Source organism: Helicoverpa zea, chromosome 12 (genome assembly GCF_022581195.2).
Source record: "Helicoverpa zea isolate HzStark_Cry1AcR chromosome 12, ilHelZeax1.1, whole genome shotgun sequence".
NCBI lineage: Eukaryota > Metazoa > Arthropoda > Insecta > Lepidoptera > Noctuidae > Helicoverpa > Helicoverpa zea.
The window spans coordinates 10,846,641-10,866,137 of NC_061463.1; the positions used below are offsets into that span (position 1 = coordinate 10,846,641).

General features: G+C 36.8%; 2 protein-coding genes across 4 annotated transcripts; one reads left to right on the top strand and one right to left on the bottom strand.

Moving 5' to 3' along the window:
- Nucleotides 1–1,590: 1,590 nt before the first annotated feature.
- LOC124635185 (activating transcription factor 7-interacting protein 2) lies at nucleotides 1,591–12,516 on the bottom strand. 2 transcript variants are annotated; one of them, XM_047170999.1, is made up of 4 exons: nucleotides 12,399–12,516; nucleotides 3,643–4,881; nucleotides 2,538–3,497; nucleotides 1,591–2,453 (listed from the first exon to the last, which is right to left on the bottom strand). In XM_047170999.1, the coding sequence occupies exons 2-4, from the start codon at nucleotides 4,838–4,840 to the stop codon at nucleotides 1,990–1,992; spliced, it is 2,622 nt and encodes an 873-aa protein (XP_047026955.1). In that variant the 5' UTR covers nucleotides 4,841–4,881; nucleotides 12,399–12,516; the 3' UTR covers nucleotides 1,591–1,989. The 2 variants fall into 2 exon arrangements, with proteins under 2 accessions (XP_047026955.1, XP_047026954.1); XM_047170998.1 differs by lacking the exon at nucleotides 12,399–12,516 and adding an exon at nucleotides 8,964–9,104.
- Nucleotides 12,517–14,384: 1,868 nt separating this feature from the next.
- LOC124635399 lies at nucleotides 14,385–19,014 on the top strand. Of its 2 annotated transcripts, none has more exons than XM_047171281.1 (7): nucleotides 14,385–14,559; nucleotides 14,636–14,775; nucleotides 15,162–15,384; nucleotides 15,913–16,065; nucleotides 17,463–17,644; nucleotides 18,302–18,382; nucleotides 18,735–19,014. In XM_047171281.1, the coding sequence occupies exons 1-7, from the start codon at nucleotides 14,527–14,529 to the stop codon at nucleotides 18,991–18,993; spliced, it is 1,071 nt and encodes a 356-aa protein (XP_047027237.1). In that variant the 5' UTR covers nucleotides 14,385–14,526; the 3' UTR covers nucleotides 18,994–19,014. The 2 variants fall into 2 exon arrangements, with proteins under 2 accessions (XP_047027237.1, XP_047027238.1); XM_047171282.1 differs by having other exon boundaries at nucleotides 14,400–14,559; nucleotides 14,636–14,740.
- Nucleotides 19,015–19,497: the final 483 nt, after the last annotated feature.

Here is a 19,497-nt window from a genome sequence, read left to right on the forward strand (position 1 = left end):
GATAAAAAAAAACGTTTTCGTTATACGACCTGAAAATGATATGACGTTCCCTTCCTTGCATTCACGTACCTAGATCAGCGCCATCCAGCCACCTAGTCATCAGCTGGGAAAACAATCAAAGAAAACAAAAAACTTTTTTACAAAAAAATTAAACCGACTTCCAAAACACTAAAAAGCAAAAAAAAACTGGCCTCTGAACTCGGCCTAGAAATCGGTGTCTAATGGATGTTACTAAGTTAATTTTGCCACCGACTTCTAGGCCGAGTTCAGAGGCCAGTTTTTTTTTGCTTTTTAGTGTTTTTGGAAGTCGGTTTAATTTTTTTGTAAAAAAGTTTTTTATTTAAAGCTTTTCAGTGATACGAATAGTTGTCACTATCCCTATAAGTGGAAAGTTCTCATCAATACAAAGAATATAAGTCCAAATACGAGGTATTTTACATATTCAGTTGTCGAGTTCCCTCGATCTTCTCTGGTCTCCATCATCAGGTCAAATCCAAACCTTCACTGTTGCAAAGGTCTCGTCAATACAAAGAATATAAGCCCAAACACGAGGTAGTTTACATATTCAGTTGTCGAGTTCCCTCGACCCTCTCTGGTCTCCATCATCAGGTTAGTTCCAAACCTTCACTGTTGAATAGTGCTTTCAGGTATACACCTGAGTGTCAAGTTTTTATCCCATGTATGCCTACAACTTTCAAAGGTTGCCCTCGATTTTTCAGGGTTTCCATCATCAGATCCTGACTTGATGACTATGGGACCAACTGGCAGCTGTTCCGCGTCGAACAACAAAAGAATCACGTAAATCGGTCTATAAACCTCGGAGTAATCGATGTGCATACATAGAAAAAAAAAACATACCGGCCGAATTGAGAACCTCCTCCTTTTTGGGAAGTCGGTTAAAAAGAAAATCATTCATTGAATTAAATGAAATCTGATGATCAACCCAAACCTACCATATTAGTATTTTTTTCTTATTTGGTAACTCTGAAATGTCATTCAACCAAAGACAAGAACTTTTTTTTCTTATATAGTCTATGTGTAGCACCAGAGATCAACGAAAGAATGTAAACAAAAACTTGTTTATGGATGGCCTATTTTTACTCTTCCAACCATTATACCACAGAGAAAATATTTTTGTTTGTTTGTACCCCAAAGGCTCCGAAAGTACTGGACCGATTTAAAAATAATTTCACTGATGGAAAGCTACACTCTTCCCGAGTACATCACTCATCCATGCAGTTCCCACTGGGAACTACAGCCTGTACCACGGCCCACGGGACGTGCGGACTGAAACCGATAAAACAGCTAGTGTTCAATAAATTGTAGTGAATGATTTTATGACGTCGATTTTAAGAATTTTGATAACGTGGATTATTCACAAAAAAAAAAATTGCTCGTTGCTATAAAATCGTTTTCTTGCATTATTTATTACCCATTTGATTGATCATCACATTAGCCATGCAACGCTCTTCAACCAATTATTCTTAATATTATTCAGTGTTAATTTGCTAGACGACTGAATAATTTTGTATGAACAGTTATTTTAATACATGCTTTAATGCCGTAAAGCTGTAAAAATAAAAATACTCGTAGATTTTGAATCTGTAATCACATGTTAAGTATTTATGTGATAAAGCTTAATTACAACTTTACATTAGAATATCGTCTTACAGTAAAAACTATTTTAATTTAACTACCATATTTCAAATTGTTCAGAAGATCAATATCAGTCAACTTAGCAGAATACGGTACAATATCTGTTAAAACAAAATTCAACAGAAGTGTTAAATATTGTAAAAATACCATAGACATTTAATTTGTGTCATGGTAATTGTTACAATGACCAAATTAAGGAACTTTACAATTTTGTTTAGTAAAATGACTTGAACATGCTCAATAAATAATAAACATAAACAACCAGGGCACGTTAAATTCCACATCACTGAGTTCACCACACTACACTAAATTGTCTATTCACTTTTATCAGTCTTACAATTTATTCAGCAGCAGTATACTCCCAGGTAAACTGAAGGGGCCAAGACGAGATCTGATGTCTACTGCTCTTACAGCAAAGTAGTATTTGAAGCCAGCCATGAACTGGGTCAGCGTACAGGCCATAGGCAAAGGCAACGCTTTCACATCTCCAATCTTCTTCCATAATGCTGTACTAGGTGGAGATGATGTTTCTTGGTATGCATAAAGCTGATAACTGGCAATTTCTTCATAACTGTCTTCTTGATAACCTTCAATTTTCCAAGAGATGACTATGCCGTTTTCTACTTTGGACAGTTTTAGGTCTGGGGCAGGCGGCAAAGCTTTCCAATTTGGTGGCTGGTATTGCTTCATGATGTCAGGTAATGGTGCTGGATGCCTTCCAGTTTGGGCCCTATTCATTCTGACTGCACCTGCTGCTGCTCTTGGCACTGGAGGTGTAGGACCCCTTGGTCTTAAACCTAAAAAAAGAGAAGAAAATGAGGAAGTGTTTATACTTGCACAAAATTATTCAATATAAGGAAAACTATAGTTCAGTGACTTACCCGTTGCAGGAACAGTTTTTACCATGATAGTCTGTCCAGGTCTTAAGCCTTGAGTCTGAGGACCACTTATAGGAATGTACACTTTTCGAAGACTACTATTGCTTGCAAACGGTTGTCTAGGACTTGCCATTAAATTTTGAGAGGGAACAACTCTGACTGGTGGTGCAGGTGAAGTCCTATTGTTCACTTTCGTTGGTGGTTCATCATCAGTCAGGTCTACTGTCACAGACAAAATTCTGTTATGCTGTCTTTTTTCAGCCACTTTTTGTGCAGGCATAGGGGATTTGACTCCGTTCGGGATGGCAGTGGCAGCTTTAGTAGGGGTTGTCTGATTAACCATAGGTATGGTACTTGGAGACTTCATAGCAGGGTTGTTGCTAGCCGGCACTAGCCTCGGGACGGGTATGGCTTGTGTAGCAGCAGGTGTTTTCGGAGCACGTCCGCTAGTGGCCGGCCCACCAGGGGTTTTCGCATTCTGTCTGTTGGAAGCACTATTATTATTGGGATTTTGTAATTGCGCGACATTTTTTCGCCGTGCACCCGACTTTTCCATGTAAACTTGCATGCCCACTGACCGCGTAATTTTCAGGGGCGTTATTGGCGTTTCTGGTGACACCTTCTTCTGTTCCTCTTGAATGGACTTTAGCACTACTTGTAGATCCCGATTCTGCTTTGAAAGCATCATTGCTTTTTTCCTGTATTCCTCGATTCCCTGTGCCACAGTCTTTAGTCTGTTCTTAATTTCACTTAAATTACTTCGGTCGACAATACTCTCTACTATTTTAAGTATGCAGAATTCCTCCAACTCGTCCCGGGTCATATCAGATAAATTCTTCTTAGCAGTTTTGAAAAAGTTCTCTGGAATTAGCGGCGCATCCGATTCTAACTTAGGTTCGGAATCTTCTTGCTTTTCATTGATCTTAATAGAATCACTTCCATCTTCCAGAGTCTTCGGCAATTCTGTAAAAATAAAAGTTAAAATCCATGAACATACATAATACATACAATGGATCACATCTAATATTTTATGTTAAATCAGAATAAATTGAAATTTTTTTTTTTTAGATGAAAGTGATAGTGCTGAACAGTAAACAATTTTACCAACCTTTATCTTCAGTCTTAGCGAATAGATCCTCTTCACTGATCTTTTCTCCAGTTTCAGAATTCGTTACATTCTCATTTACACTAATTGGAGTTTCCTCTTTATTACTAATATCTACATTTTGAGGTTTTTCAGTCTTGTTTGTGTCCTCATCAATAAGCATGATGTCATCGTCATCTTCTATGTTAATGCATTGTTTCTCAGTTGCATCCACGACCAGTGGAGGTTCAGGGGGTGCCTCATCCTCATCGTCAGACAATATATCAAGAGTATTAGATAACTTACATACAATAATAGGTTTATTTACATTGTTCGTTCTAGCAGGGGCAGTGGAAATTTCGTCTGTTTTTAAAACAACAATTTCTTTAGTATTTGCTGGTTCAACAACCTCTTCGACGTCCATGTCATCTTGCGTAGAAGGATCACAGTCGGGTTTTGATTTTTCATTATTGCTATCATCTAATTGTTTTTCCTTGTTTTCGGGAGTATTGGCTTGAATTTCTAAATCTTTATCTAATGTAATATCGCATTCTTTATGCTTTTCAACTGGCTGTTCTACAATTTCAATGTCATCTTTATCACCAGGCAAATCTGCTGTGTCGCATTCTTCTTGCTTTTCGACAGGCTTTTCTACGATTTCAGTATCCTTTTTAGCACTGGGTAAATTTGCTTCAACCGTCATTTTTACAGAATTCGCTACAGTTTTCGAAACTTTTTCTGGATCTTCTAGATTTTTGTTTAAATTTTCCTTTTCAACGACAACGGCTTCATTTTCCGCAATTTCGTCTTCAATTTCTGCAGCCTTCGTATCAGATTCATTAATAATATTATCGGTAATTTCAGCTTCTACACTTATACCATTAGTTTGAGATTCTTCATTTCCATCTTTTGGCTCTGGAATATTATTTGCAGGTGCTTCTTTCATAACATCACCATTCCTATTGTCCTCTTCAGCATTACCGGATTTTGTTTCAATAGCCGTGTCGGTTGAAGTGTCAACTTCTGAGTTTACAACTTGTTTATTCTCCTCATCATTAGTAATAATGTTAGCGTCGGCTATGTTTTCTTTGTTACCGTTGCAATTATTTTCATCAAGTTTTTCAGTATCACCATTTCCAACTTTCTCATTATGTACATCGCCAATCGCGGACATTTTTCTCTCTATAGCTAAAGCGGGCTCAGAATCGAGGATTAATTGCATTGTTTCTCATTTCCTTATTTTTAATAATGAAGACGCCACACCTGAAACAGAAATAACCACAAAACTAAATAACTTTTATAAAAAAAGAAGATAGTTATTTTTACGATCATAATCACTATAGCAAAATCTAACTGTCATATTTATTTACAAGTTTCTATAGTACCACTTGACATTGAAAATAGCGCCATCTATAGTCAGCATGGCGTATTGCAATAACAATCCAACAAGAGTCCAACGTTTCGTATGAAATCCAGCCAAGCACTAGCAGTCTGAGTGGCTGTTATTATGTCAATGGAGTGGAAGTGAACAGTTCTAGATGTACGGAGGTACTTATTACGACACCGCATGCGCGGAACGAAATACCGTGATCAATGGCGACTGAGTAAAAAAATCTATGAAACCCAGCAGAATAAGATACTAAGTTAAAATTCATTATATCCCATTATGATTACGTTTATCAGAATTTACAAAATGTACAAAAATAACCTATAATTGGCTTTCTGTTTCTATATATGTTTACAACATTGTTTTGTATAGCCATTGGTTTTCCAATAAGTAAATAAATAAATAAATTAAAACTTCTTCTTCAGAAATGTTATAAATATCGCGTAGTAACAATGAAGAAATAAATAGAAACGGGTCAGTTAGAGCCTCTGTTGATGTCGGTCTACAATTGCGGGATATACACCTCCAAGGAAAACGATCCCTCACTGTAATGGACGTATTGAGAATAAATTATAAACAAAGGCCTCTAGAGACACATCGAGAAAAAAAAAAAAAGAAATAACCAGAACTTTAAAGTCTATCAATCTGGAATAACAAGGAGTAAAGGCAAAGAGGGACATTCAGTCTAGGTCCACGAGACGGAAAGAGAGCGTCAGAGATCGATGCTTCGCAGACCGGTGGGAATGTTCCGCTAGCCCCAAATAACAATGTGTATAGAATTTCCTACCAATTCAAAGGCAAAAGCCTCCCCGGAGAAGTATTAGCAATCGCGTAGGTAGTAAATGAAATCAGAACGCGCGATAGCAAATCCAGTTCAAACAAAAATAAATCAAAACTTTTTGCAAAGAGCGAGAGAAAGAACAGGCCTACATACTATGGTTTTGCACGGGCAAATACCACTAACCGAGATCTCCCTTGAAAGACGGAAAACCGACCTAAATTAAGAATGAAATCGGACCTAAACCTGAATATGGTGAAATCTAGGGCAATTTATAAAATAATAATTGATTATAATTTGTTATTATAATTTGTAGTTATACACATTTTTGGTTGACACGTTATTGGACGACGAAAAAATAACAAGTATCTGCATAACAAAAAAATACGAAAAACATTAATTTCAAAAGATTTTTAAACTATTATTTCCATGTGCGATAATAATTACATCATCGATGTAAACGTAGCCCGTGCACTGATGGTAATATCTAAATAAATTGATTATATAAAACACATTAAATGAAATACGACCTGATTTGACCTGAATGAGCCATTAGATAGAATATCTAAGGACCGTTAACAAAAATAAATAAATTAGGTAATGGTGCGTAGGATTTCAATAGGTTTGTGACGAAAGTTATAACAAGAGAAGACGTCGTGTTCTTCTCAAAAACAACGTAAATTCTCAAGCAAAGATATGCTAAATCTGTGGTTTCAAAGAACTTGTCATGCTTCTTGTCTTCTTGTCGAGCTTTTCTCTCGTACCAAAATAGAGAATATCTTGAAATACTAGCTAACGAGACAATCAACCAGTATTAATGATAAATATTACTTATGGAAGAATCCTTCATTAAAATGGCCTATGAATTCACTATAAACTAAATGTTATGGCGCAATGGCTACACTTACTTTTTTTAACCTACACTATCCTTCTGTTCAGATTCAGAAAGAGCGTGAAAAGTGCTACCGTGCGAATGACATTTATTCATCACCAGCTGTTTCCCGGCTTTAAACAGCCGATCTGGGCATAACTCCCTCAATGTCCTTACTAAATTTAACGTAAATATTTTCAGCCGTTTCCGAGATTTTCCGCAAAGCAACACATCCGATTTCTACACTTTTATTATTTTAAACTGTACTGATACTCTAATGATCGCCTCCTAAATAGTGTTATTCATTTTCGAATTTAATTAAAATCAACTAGCTATCGGTTTTTTTTACTTACGCCCAAACTACAACTACGAAATGCTCTATTAATAGGTTGCAAATACGTGATTTCTAAAAATAGCACGACAAAAGTGGACAAAAAAAAACAAAACAACGTAGGTAACGAAAGTAAGTAGAGAGTATTTATCACCGTAACTCCGGACCATTTCTTACGGATTCCTAAAATGCAATAAACAATGACATTGACAAACAAGACTGTGATTGACAGATAACCTACAAAATACAAAGAAGTGATGCGATGAATACAGAATAAGGGGGATGGTTCGATAGAAGAGTTATTATCTAATAATTCGGAAGACATTTGAGGATGTTAAATTATTTAATAAACTTCTACCGCTCAGGGTGAAGGAGTTTATTCCTTCATGCTGGCTTTGAGGCGCGCTCGGTTCGGACGCGGTCAAAAGCACACCTGGGTACCTACTAACAACAAGGCCTGGTCTAAAATAACCAAAGTAAAAAGGTGAGACTTGTGAGGAGCCGTATGCGATTCCTTTCGTTCAGAAATTCTATGAAATATGAGCATGGCCATGACCATGGCACTATGAATGAATAGCAACACCTTTTTATGCTAAGTAGGTATATTAATGTACCTATCCAATATTTTATTTTAGGTAGGTATGCTAAAATTAAGATAGAATAGGCATTAAAATGTGAAGGTCCTCTAAACTCTAACTAAACGGAATCAGAGGATCAAGTTTTGTGGCTATAACGAAGGGCGGGACATTCCCAAAAGCTGAATTACTGTCTTGATAGGTTAAGTACCATTTTGGTAGGTAAGTAAGTATTCTTAATTATCGGCCTACTGCAGATACAGCAGTTCTGGCGAACGTTTTTGCGCCATCTCGCTCAATCAATCCAGAGCAAAAAGTCAGAGGTTAGGTTAGATCACCATGCCATAATAATAAATAGGTACAAATAATTTGGAAGAATTCGAGCTAGTTATCGTCAAAATATGGATACCCCACGAAAGTTAAGTGGATTTTTGGCAAGAAACAAAAATCTGTCAACCGAAAAATGAAATCGCTCCATCAAAAGAAGGTTGAAATGTTCTAAAATTCAATACAACATTATGGATCATCAAACCAAGATGGCCGCCGTCCGCTCTGTCGTGCGAAATACCGGAATAAATTCCCCGTTCGCTTGGTGTTGAGCTGCAACGCTGATAGCCAAGTGCCTCGATGACGAAACACATGAGAGACTGTCGTTACGTTCATTCCGAGCGCGCGTATCACGCGAGGAACAGAGACGGGTATATTTCCAGGAGGGCGGCTGACAGCGAACGAGGTGAATGTGGAAAGCAGTGCGCAAGGGACGCTATTGAACGAAAGACAGCTGACAGTCAACTTACGATAACAGAATCCCAAAAATACGAGAAGCTTTGAGCAAGGAGTAAAGGCTGTAAATAATTACATTTATGTTCTAGCAAGCAGTCTATCCCCAGAAGACCGTGTTATTAATACGATTTTTTAAATTATACTTTTTTTTTATTAGCAGTCATGGAAATACCTTAATAACCATGTAAGTAAAAAAATAAAAACCAAAATAACAATAATTAGGTAAGTAGGTATCATCTTTAAACGGTGGGGTACAAACAAATTTCTTGAAAATCAAACAAGGTGAAGTCATGTGACAAATGAAGCTAAAAAAAAAATACATGCAATTTTAAGTGCTAAAATGTAGCGCATAAAGACTACAATTGTTTGAGGTGGTTTGACAGATGAAATAACCTCAAACGTCATAAAATTTTCGTAAATAAATAAAATTTAAATAGTCACCGTCTATTTATCAGAACCTACAAAAAATTGTACCGTCTAAATTTTACAATACGTAAATTCAAAACAACAATAAAAGAATGAAAAATAAAAACAAAAACTTGTTCAAAATCATTTCAAGATTTAAATGTTTCTACTCTAATAAGTAGGTATGTATGTGCCAAATGTTTACAATGACTCACCTAAACGACTGCGCAAGAGATAACAGAAGTAGAAGAATTAACGAGAAGAATACAAAATACTGCAATATACGACTGTCTTGTTCCGCGTCCGAAACGACACTGCAGCAGATAGAGGGAGAAGAAAATGGCGGCCGATTGCCAGTTTTACCGACGGAGAGCGACAAGCGAAACACGAACTAAAAGTACAGATTATGTGCCGCACAGAGGTTCCACTTTGGTGCGATGAAATACCAGCGGCGGCCGCAGAGCGAGATAGCGAGATGAATCGTTGTTCGTTATAGACAGAAAACGCAAATCCCAAGTGACAGGCGGCGAACATTGCTCTGTTTTTTCGTTCATTACTCTGTGGCATAATATACAGCTGGGTCGCGTTGCGATAATGGTCTCTCGTTCTCTTGCGCTCTACTTCTGTTTCTGTTTATTATGAACTGAATCAAGCCGCCAAGGCCAGAATAGCGTAATTAAGTAAGTACTACATACTTACTAACTTTTAAACGTAGGTTATTCAAAATCACAATTGGATGTTAATGAACTCAAGAGCATTTATTTAATTAGGCTTTAGTGCCTATGATCTAAACTAGCTACTTGAACGCGCAACCAAATACGAATATCATGAGTCAATGTCAGCAACGTTGCCATAATGGCGGACTCGTTCTTTCGTATTATCTTTATTTATATTTTCCTGGGCCAGTTAGAAAAAGGTACCTATAGGAACATTTTTTACCTAAGTGTATGGCCCGTGGTTGTCGATTATGGCTACCTACTTTTTATTTTTAATGTAAATCATAAAAAGTAAGCGGGGTAAAGAAAAAAGGGGGAAAATCACAAAAGTAGTTCCATATTGTGAACTGTTAGAGAATGGGCGACGTTGCCGTTCTTACAACTTCGCCCGTGGCGAGTGGGTCGTTCGACTTGTAGCCGAGATTACCCGATCGGAGCCGAACGACGCTGTACGTCAGATATACGTCATTATAAAAAATAGAATGTTCGCACATCGACAATACTTTGTACTGAAATATCATTAATACCCAAAAATCATCCAAGCTAATCGATTGTTCTTAGCCGCTAGAATATCATCCGACCTTCCTATACTATGCTAAAAATTCGTCATCGGCAACTAACAAAAAAGTAATATTTGGAAAATTCAAGCATTTCAGCAAGAACTAAATATTTTAAAGGAATCGGAACTCAGGAATTTGAAGTAGAAGGCATACGCATATATTTTTTGGCGTAGAAGCATCAGTTACCCCTTACCCCTAGTTACTGTTCAGGTCATTTTTTCCATGTCAATTCATAATGATCTTTGATTCGCTTATCATCGTCACTCTACCATGAATTTTCTGCATGCCAGACACGGTCCAAATAAATGTTTATCTTCTTGTAATTTTAATTATTTGAATGACGATATTTATCTTCTTTTTATTGCTTAAAAAAGAAGCCATATTTGCGGGCATATAAAGGTCGATATAGCAACTAAATTATTCTGGCCTATCTTGTTCATACTTACACGTTGAATGATTGAACCCCGATAACATGACATAATCGCCCGAATCTATGACAATGGCTTACATACATTGCTGTTTTGGATCAGTTACGCGATATAACGGGATGAAGACACTAGTCAATGAATCTACAACGATACAAATATAGTCGGAACCTCAGAAAGAATAAAACTATAAACGATGGGTTAGGGATGGTGTGCAGAGGCTAAAGTTAGAAAATATTTTTGTTAAGAATGTACTTCCAAATTTGTTTATAGATAACTACAGAAATATAATGAAGAATAAAAATGGCGTAAAACAAAGTCGGATAGACGCTTAGTTCACAATGTCGACGGTGTAAGCGAGACAACAGAAGTTACGTCAACTACAAAGTGCGTTGAAAACAAGATGGCTGAAGTTAGCTAGACATAAATAAATTTTAGCAAGGTGACATGACAGTATGAAAAATAATTCTCATAAGTTTAAAATTGAAAAGCTAGGTACCCACCTAATTCCATTTTGCTAATTGGGGAAGACATCAGGCATCAGGGTCTTAATTACAAAGGAAAGAATACCATGGAGCAGAATTCTAAATACCTACATAACAAGAACAGCTAGGGACTAGGTCCTACAGCACAGAAAGAAAAAGCTGTTCATCATAATCCACCCATCATAAACGGCAGACGTGAAGATAATAATGTACTTAGATAGGTAGGTAAAAGTAGCGGTCTGGCAACGCTGCACAAATAAGTTCGTGACGGCTTTGCTAGCCAACCGGTCGACCAGCATATTATCAATTTGCACTCAATGCCACGCCCGCTATGAAAGGTATTTGATGAAAAATATAAATAATCCTAGAGAAATAAATACAATCTGTTGATTTGTATCCGTGCCATATTCAAGGAGGTAATTATGCTAATGATTCTCGACCCAAATCAATAAAAAAATTGGTACGTAATTTTTTTTCTTTCATTATTTTTCGGAATTCCGTAAATGTCATCTAGCTTTATTTAAACTTGGCGCGTATGTTACTGGTGTTAAAACCGTGCTGCACCCTCACACAGACGCAAACACAAAGCATACGCAACGATCACTCATAAATTTCATTCATAAAATTGGATAACTTCGGAAATACCACGACATTACAATGACAAAAAAAGCAGTGCATATTAGTTATTTCCCATCTACTGTAATTCCAATCGATTATTTACGTATTGTATGTCCTCCTCCTGAACTATGGCACAAATGCAAATCAACACCTTGTATAACACGTGGACTGCCTAACTTAGCTTATGTGTATAAAAACAAAATATCATGAAAAAATTGCTATTCTGTTAGTTATCAGACGAAACGGAGCGTCCATTTTGAGGCGTACCTACCGAATGTCAGCTTAGGCTGGTCGACTGAACAGTAAGTATGCGACGTTGCCAACTTGCCACATCGCCTTTAATAGGTGATACAGTTAAGCGTAGGTACAATATCTACCATTTTATCATCATTACCTAGCACTATGATAAATTTAGTTCAAAGAAAAATAGGTACCTAAGGAAAAGGTAGGTTAAGGACAAAATGAAATTGGGTAGGCCCGACTTAGCCACCTACCTACCTACCTACCTACCTACTTACACCTACCTATAGGTAAGTGCCCCCACTAGGTACCTACATAAAAGGATAGAAATAGAAACAAAGAAGTTTCAAGAGGAATCTGGTAATCCTACGAAAATTATTAAGTAAATTATTGAAACGAATAGGTAGGTATTATTATCTTATCGCTTTATCAATCCATCTTCTCATCATCTATGAAAATAGAATTTGAATCCGACCGATCAAATCTTCTGTCACATGATATAGAAATTGCTTGGTTTCAAAATGGCTGAACTATAAACTTTTGGGTTAATCAAGCAATAAGATAAAAATGCCATTCAACTAGAATTAGAAGATATGCTGAACTCACCAGTCTTAAGAATAGAGAAGTTGTGATACAGCGGATTAGCGCGCCAACCGTCACCGAACTCTCTCGAAGGAAAGAAGATGATCAAATGCAACCTACGTATGCGTGTCGCCGCGCGGTGAGCGCCGACGGGAATACGCCATTTTGTTGTACATCGCTTCGTGAGATAAAGCGAGAGAATTCTATAATTCTGTCTCACTCCTGCACGCGGAAGATTCATACATTTTCAGTACTTACCTACTTCTTCCATGTCCATTCTCGATCATTGACGAGACAACACTAATCGTATTTTACCCATAACAGGGATCAAGTGTATTTTGTGTGTTTTTACAAAATAAAAACCGTTTTTGACACTGACAATAGCCAATTTTGTTTTCTTTCCTATTTCTTTTGATTGTGTTTTATTTAGTTCCTTTTTCAAATCAAGAGGTCAATCAACTGTCACTATAATAATTTGTGACATTGATCCTTGGAAAGACCACTTGACGTAACTCAAGCAAACGATGGGTTTCTTGCCTTTCTACGCAATAACCTAGTGAAATGAAAATCTAAACAAAAAAGAAGAGGAATTCCACAGGAAAGGTTCTCCCACTTTCTGTAATAAACAAATAATAAACTGCATAATGTAGAAGCTTTTGGGTATCTACCTACAATTAGGGAAACGGGAAAGGTACCTAATATTATTTGCTATCAACCACAGCAAATGTAACAAAATGTAAATTCAGAGAATACAGAATTTTTACAAGGTATTTACAAAACAACACTGAAATAATTTATCGACATAGGATGCAGTCGTCAACACTGTTTCGCATTCATTGTTCATGGCATTCAAGGAGGATGATTATTTCAACTTTACAATTCGATACTTGCTACTGGCGACCTCTATGAATAATAGTAATAACTTCCAAGGCAGATGACTTAATCTCTTTTTGAATAGTTTTAATTCAGTGAGAAATTGACAGATGTCGCTCTTTTGGGTAAGTCGAAAAAGGACGATTTTCATGCTTAGAGAAGTTAATAAAATGGATAAGCCATCGACGCGCCCACACCATTTTCTTGTAGCCGGTAGGTACGTGCGAGCGTCGCTCATACACACATGTACATGCTTGTGTTCCTCAATTTTGTCGTTTGCGTGTTTAACCAAATTGTTCAAAAGACCACTATTTGTGGCGTTAAGTACTATGTTTCGGATAGCAAGTTAAACTATAGATCCCGACTGGCAGTCGGCAGTCGTTACGGGTAGTCAGAAGCCAGTAAGTCTGACGCTAGTCTAACCAAGGGGTATCGGGTTGCCCGGGTAACTGGGTTGAGGAGGTCAGATAGGCACTCGCTTCTTGTAAAGCGCTGGGGCCTGATTCTCCTAATTTTACTTAAGCAACATACGATTCACGTTCGACTCGATTCGACTGAGATCCGATCCCGACTCGATTACGACTGAAGCGTATGTGGCATTCCGCTATTTTTTCTTTGAAATAAACGTTTTTATCCTTTTCTGTCATTCAATAATGAATCATTTTGTCTGCAAATGATTTACGATTGCAAAATGATTGTACAGCAAACTACCGTATAGACCAAAATTACCAAAATAGCAGACCAATCGCACACCAATCAAATGTCAATCGAATACGATTGGTCTTTTATTAGTAGCAGAATGCCCGATATGGTTAAAACTGTTATTACGATCATATTGCGATTCGATTTCTATTCGATTTTGACAGTAATAACTTAGGAGAATCGGGCCCCTGGTGCTCAGCTGAATCCGGTTAGACTGGAAGCCGACCCCAACATAGTTGGGAAAAGGCTCGGGAGATGATGATGTGGCGTTAAATACTTCACCAAACAGCCGGCCTTCAGAGAGACGTGGCTGATCAAATACTAGAGCACGGCTCACGATTTATCCCTTCTCACTAGCATAGAGATTTTGGTCATTAGGATAGGATTCCAGTTAGTTAACTGCTTTAAATTGTCTCCATATGTATTTGACACTGACAATGTTAATGTCAATTGAAAAACCGAAATAGGTTATGTAAATTGTAAACAATGAGAAGAATTGCTTTATTAACTTTATATTAAGTTATAAATGAATAAAAAATAAACATTTTATATTCAATCACCTGTGGAATATTAGAAAATGTTATTTAACGCAGCGAAAACATCAACAAAGGTACATGTTTGTTGCATCAGATTGAGTTAGCAATTTTATCAAATTTGCCGTAATTTCAATGATGAATTGTTTTCAGAGCGCTTTATGCTTGAGTTGCCGAATGTCAATCGTTCCTAGAAAGTATTTCAGTGAGGGGTTAGATAGTAAATACAATGATACAGAGAAGGAGAAAATATTACAGGTTATAAACAATCCTGATTCTAGTAGTTTAGCTAGGTAAGTTTTTTTATGTATCATTGGGCTTTCTGTCCTGAAATCTTTGTATATTTTTTTATTTAAAACAAAGTTGTCTATGTTTAAACACTATGATAGAATGGGTTGTATCCAAAATCCATGTAGACAAAGTCAAAAACAATTAAAGTAAGTATATCCAAAACATTTTCAGTTGCGTTAACGTCTAACGCGTCAATAAAACGTCGTAGTTGGCCAAATACGTCTCACACCCAAGAGATGTGAATGCCATTATAAGGGAAAAAAAGTAGGTTTATTTCGGAAACTAAAAGTTCTCCGCTTGCCTTACTTTTTTAGTTATCCGTGACTTACCTTACATTTTCAATACCTATTTATCCTGTACACTGATCTTTGATATCCAATTGTTTCAGTTATGAAGTAAGTAAATCAAATATCAAGAAGTTTGCACAATGGAAGACCAGTAATGGCGAACTCAAATCACTATCAGAGCTAGAATATGTTGAGGGATTTTCTGAAAGGTCGGCAAAGAAACTCTTCAACAGTATATTAAGTGGCCCTTCTAAGGAGAAAAAAGCTGGGACCAAAATAAAAGGGCAGATACTACATCCTTATTTAAGTGAAAATGTTATAAAGGTAAATACATATAAGTTATACATATATTGTTGTACTAAGGTAAGAAATAATTCAAGGTAAATTACTGACTGCCGCTTTGTAGTTTTTAGCTGAATATAATTATGATGAGAGTACGCTACACCTAGTTCTTTTCAAAGAAAGGAGAATACAACTAAGTTTACCCTTTTTGGCCATTCATACCTAGCTGTAGCTGGCTAATCTTAGGTGTAGCCGCACTTTTGCTTTAGCTGTAACATATAGATTAAATTCAATTTAAGCATAGAAGAATTTTTTTAGATATATAAAAACATGGTAATGATAAGTGACCATATATATGTTATACCTGGGTCTCTTCAGAAAGCTGCTGGTCTCAACTATCATGGTCATTGCTAAACTTTTTATCTCATGCATCATTCTTTGGGCACACATTTTATTTTCTGTTGTTATTGACATCTTTTAATTTACTTCACCATTTCCTAATTTCTAGCTACATATATCATTATTGATTTTATTAAAAGAAAAGAAATCAATCTTCAATCTTTCTTCTAGGAATGCAATACAGTTTTATCGTTGTACATAACAGTGAACTCTGTGAGTTGGACGTTAATAGACAAGAATAGCTATGAGGTCCAGGATTGGAGGTATCATGGCATTGACTACCCTGAAGGCAAGAAATTCCAGATCACTGATATTTTGGATATTGTAAGTTTTTATTTTTCCATATTTGGTTTGCAAAATGATTTCTCAAATTGGTTGGGATTCTATGTTGTATTGTAAGCCCATCAAAGTTCTTCTCCATTGCCAATAGATAGACACTTTATTTAAAGAGTACCTATCCATGGAGCTTCTTTGTTTAGGTTCTTCTCTGTAAGAGCCACTCCTTGAAACATTTCATAAAAATCCTTTGCTTTCAAATTTCGACTTGGTCTTTTGCATGGGGTGGGTTGAAAATTATTAGAAGAGATTTTATTAAAAAAAAAAACTGGGCGGATGAGAAAGAATGAGTAAGCAGCCAGTGACGTACGTCATCCCCTGAACACCCATATTTTGACGCGGTATTTTCTTAGTAGATTGGCGTTATGACATCTCCGCTAGTGTATCTTCTCCATAGTCTTTTGATTTGGGTATTATCGACACCTATAACCGAGTTCTATAAACTCTAAGGATCTAGACCAGTGGTTCTTAACCTTTTTGTCATGAGGGACCACTTCATCAAAAGTTTACTATGCCGCGGACCACCTCATTGGTTTACCTAAATTGAGGGTTCTTTGATAAAGAATACAAGCACACTTTATAATTAGGACTCATTTCTTTATTATTTAGCAAAAAACAAAAAGTTACAGATTTTAATTTAATGAGATTTTTGTGACTGCATTCTCTTTACTATGTTCAGAATTCTTCTCTATTCTTTCGTAGGTAAGCAAATGTAAAGGAAGACATACATATGCTTATGTAGTTCTTTTCAGACTTAAATAATCATTACGTAAAATGTAGCCCAAACGTACTTAACTTTTTTTTTTGTTGACAAATGCAAGCATAAGTAGTTTCTGAATACGCGAGCGAAGCGAGCGCGAAAAAATAGAATTTTTTTTAAGAATCAAAATTACGTAAAATGTAGCCCAAACATACATTTTTTACTGTCGTACCAGTAAGATGGATATGAATGGGAAGGGGGGGTGGTCCGGACCCCAAAACTTAACTTATATACGTCCATGCGAAAACCCCTGCTCACATAGAGAAGTCGGTGAAAATAAAGTTAGATAACGTATAGCAACGACGCGAAGCTAAGCTTCGCGGACCACTTGGAATGTCTCCAGGGACCACCAGTGGTCCGCGGACCACCGGTTAAGAACCACTGATCTAGACAGACGGACTGCATTTCAACTGCAATCCAACTGCGAAGAACACGACTGCACGCCGACTGCAATTCAACTGCAGTCGGACTGCACGTTTGATTTGCACCTTTTCTATTGCAGTCGTGTCAACTGCATTCAAACTGCCCATGAACTGCAATTTGCAGTTGGATGGCAGTTGAAATGCAGTCCGTCTGTCTAGAGCCTAATACTTGCTGCTCTAAAAAACCCTTCACACCTTCCCAGGCATGGCGGGTAACCCAACAGCTGCCTGCAGCAGACATATACGTGATGAAAGCCGAAGCCACGAGTCTTCGCGCCGCCGGCAGCGACCCCAACAACCCAAAGGTTTTGGCTGTCAACCTGCAGAAAGCGCAAATGGTTGCCATGATTATAGCTCTGATTAATGCGAGGAGCAATGGGATACAGTAAGTTTTTTATGTATTTTTTTGGTGAAATAAGTTACCTGGTCGTAATGTAAAAAGTTGCTAGAAAGTCTTTCAGCTTTGTACCTCCATACGGCCTAGACTCTACCTAAGCAGAGTGGATTGAAGAAGTTGTGGAGATGAAATTTTTGAATAACGAATTTCTATTGGTTGTTTAAAAACTACGTTCCACTTTGGTGGAGACTGGGTTTATCAGAATCTTATGAAAAAAATAGTTTCATTACAAGAATTATAAAAAATACCTAGTGTTCCTGATCTTTATTTATTTATTTATTTAGTTTGGCTCTTCAACAATGAGTACACGGTTACATCTATAACTATACATTTAAACTTATATCTAAGTGCCTCATCACTTAAAGAAGAGCACTGCATGCACTATAATTTGCACATAAACCTACTTAACTAAACCAAAAAAAAAAAGAAAAGAAAATGAAACAGTGAACAAAAAAACCAAACAAAACAAAACAAATATTTGTGAATTATTTGTAAATTAATTACCACGATTTAGAATCCTCTTAAGCGAGGTTAGAGGGGTGTGAAACAAATCAATGTCCCCACTGCATTACTCGTATACAGCATACATTCTGGATAATGAGGAGTGCTGCCTAAAATCTGTTACTCATGTGATTATTTTTTCAGATCATGTGATGATGAAAATGAAAATAAAGACGACGGTCTAAAGCAAAAAGTGTATTTTTTGAGACCTACTCTACCATACAGGTAGGCATTTTTCTTGATAATTTTTAGACCATCTTTATTTTATTGCACAAAATATTACTGATGAAAATTGCTCCTTATGATGTCATCCAGAGTTATATTGTTAGTAACGACAGATGTCGCTGCAAAGATGTAGTTAATTACACGTAACTATGCTAGAGGGCGCTACAAGTCTCAATCACAATATTCTAATATTGCCTTTCATATTAATTTTGGTATCGCCAGAACAAATAAATAAATACTTACCTAGCAGGGTGGATGTACATAATTAAACAATTTAGCGAGTCAAATATAGGTAATTTATCCGGTACTAATTTTAGGAATTTACACCTATTTACAAAATCTCATATTTCAGGCTCTACGGGACCCTAGTCGGCAACGAACGGGTATCAACAGATCAAATAGTAGAAATGTTATTACGGGACCTTTCAGAAAAGTCACCAAAAAACTCCCATGCCTACATTCCTGAAAGTCTACAATCTATGTTCAGGTCACAGAAGGATCTAGAAAAAGATATGCTGGGTCATTGTCTATTGTTGAGCTTGACATTCATGGATCTATGTATTTATAAAAATCAGGAAAGAATAGCGAAGTTGGTTAGACGTGGTGAGTAATGAATAAATTGTAGAATTATATTTTTTTATGTGTTTTTATTAAGACCTTTGTGGTTCCCCTCCGTTTTTTTTTATATTTAGCCCTCATACTACTAATTTAATTATTCGAGATTTGGTAATAATTTCAAGAAATGAGAAAATTATTAACATATGACGACCTCGATGGCGCAATGGTCATCATGCCGGACCGCCGAACCTGAGGTCCCGGGTTCGATTCCCGGTTCGGTCGACATTTGTGTGATGAGCATGCTTGTTGGCCGTGGTCTGGGTGTTATGATATTTATTTATAAATATGTATATATCTAGCTATATGTAGTTTATCAGTTGTGTTAGCACCCATAACACAAGATAATAAATAACTTACCATGGGGCTAACCGACCGTGTGTGAAAAAGGTGTCCCGACATTATTATTATTATTTTGTATGTCTCTACCAGACCTCGGGACTATAGAGTCCCGGATTTTTGGGAGTATTATTACATACCTACTGGTATTCCTAGTGGGG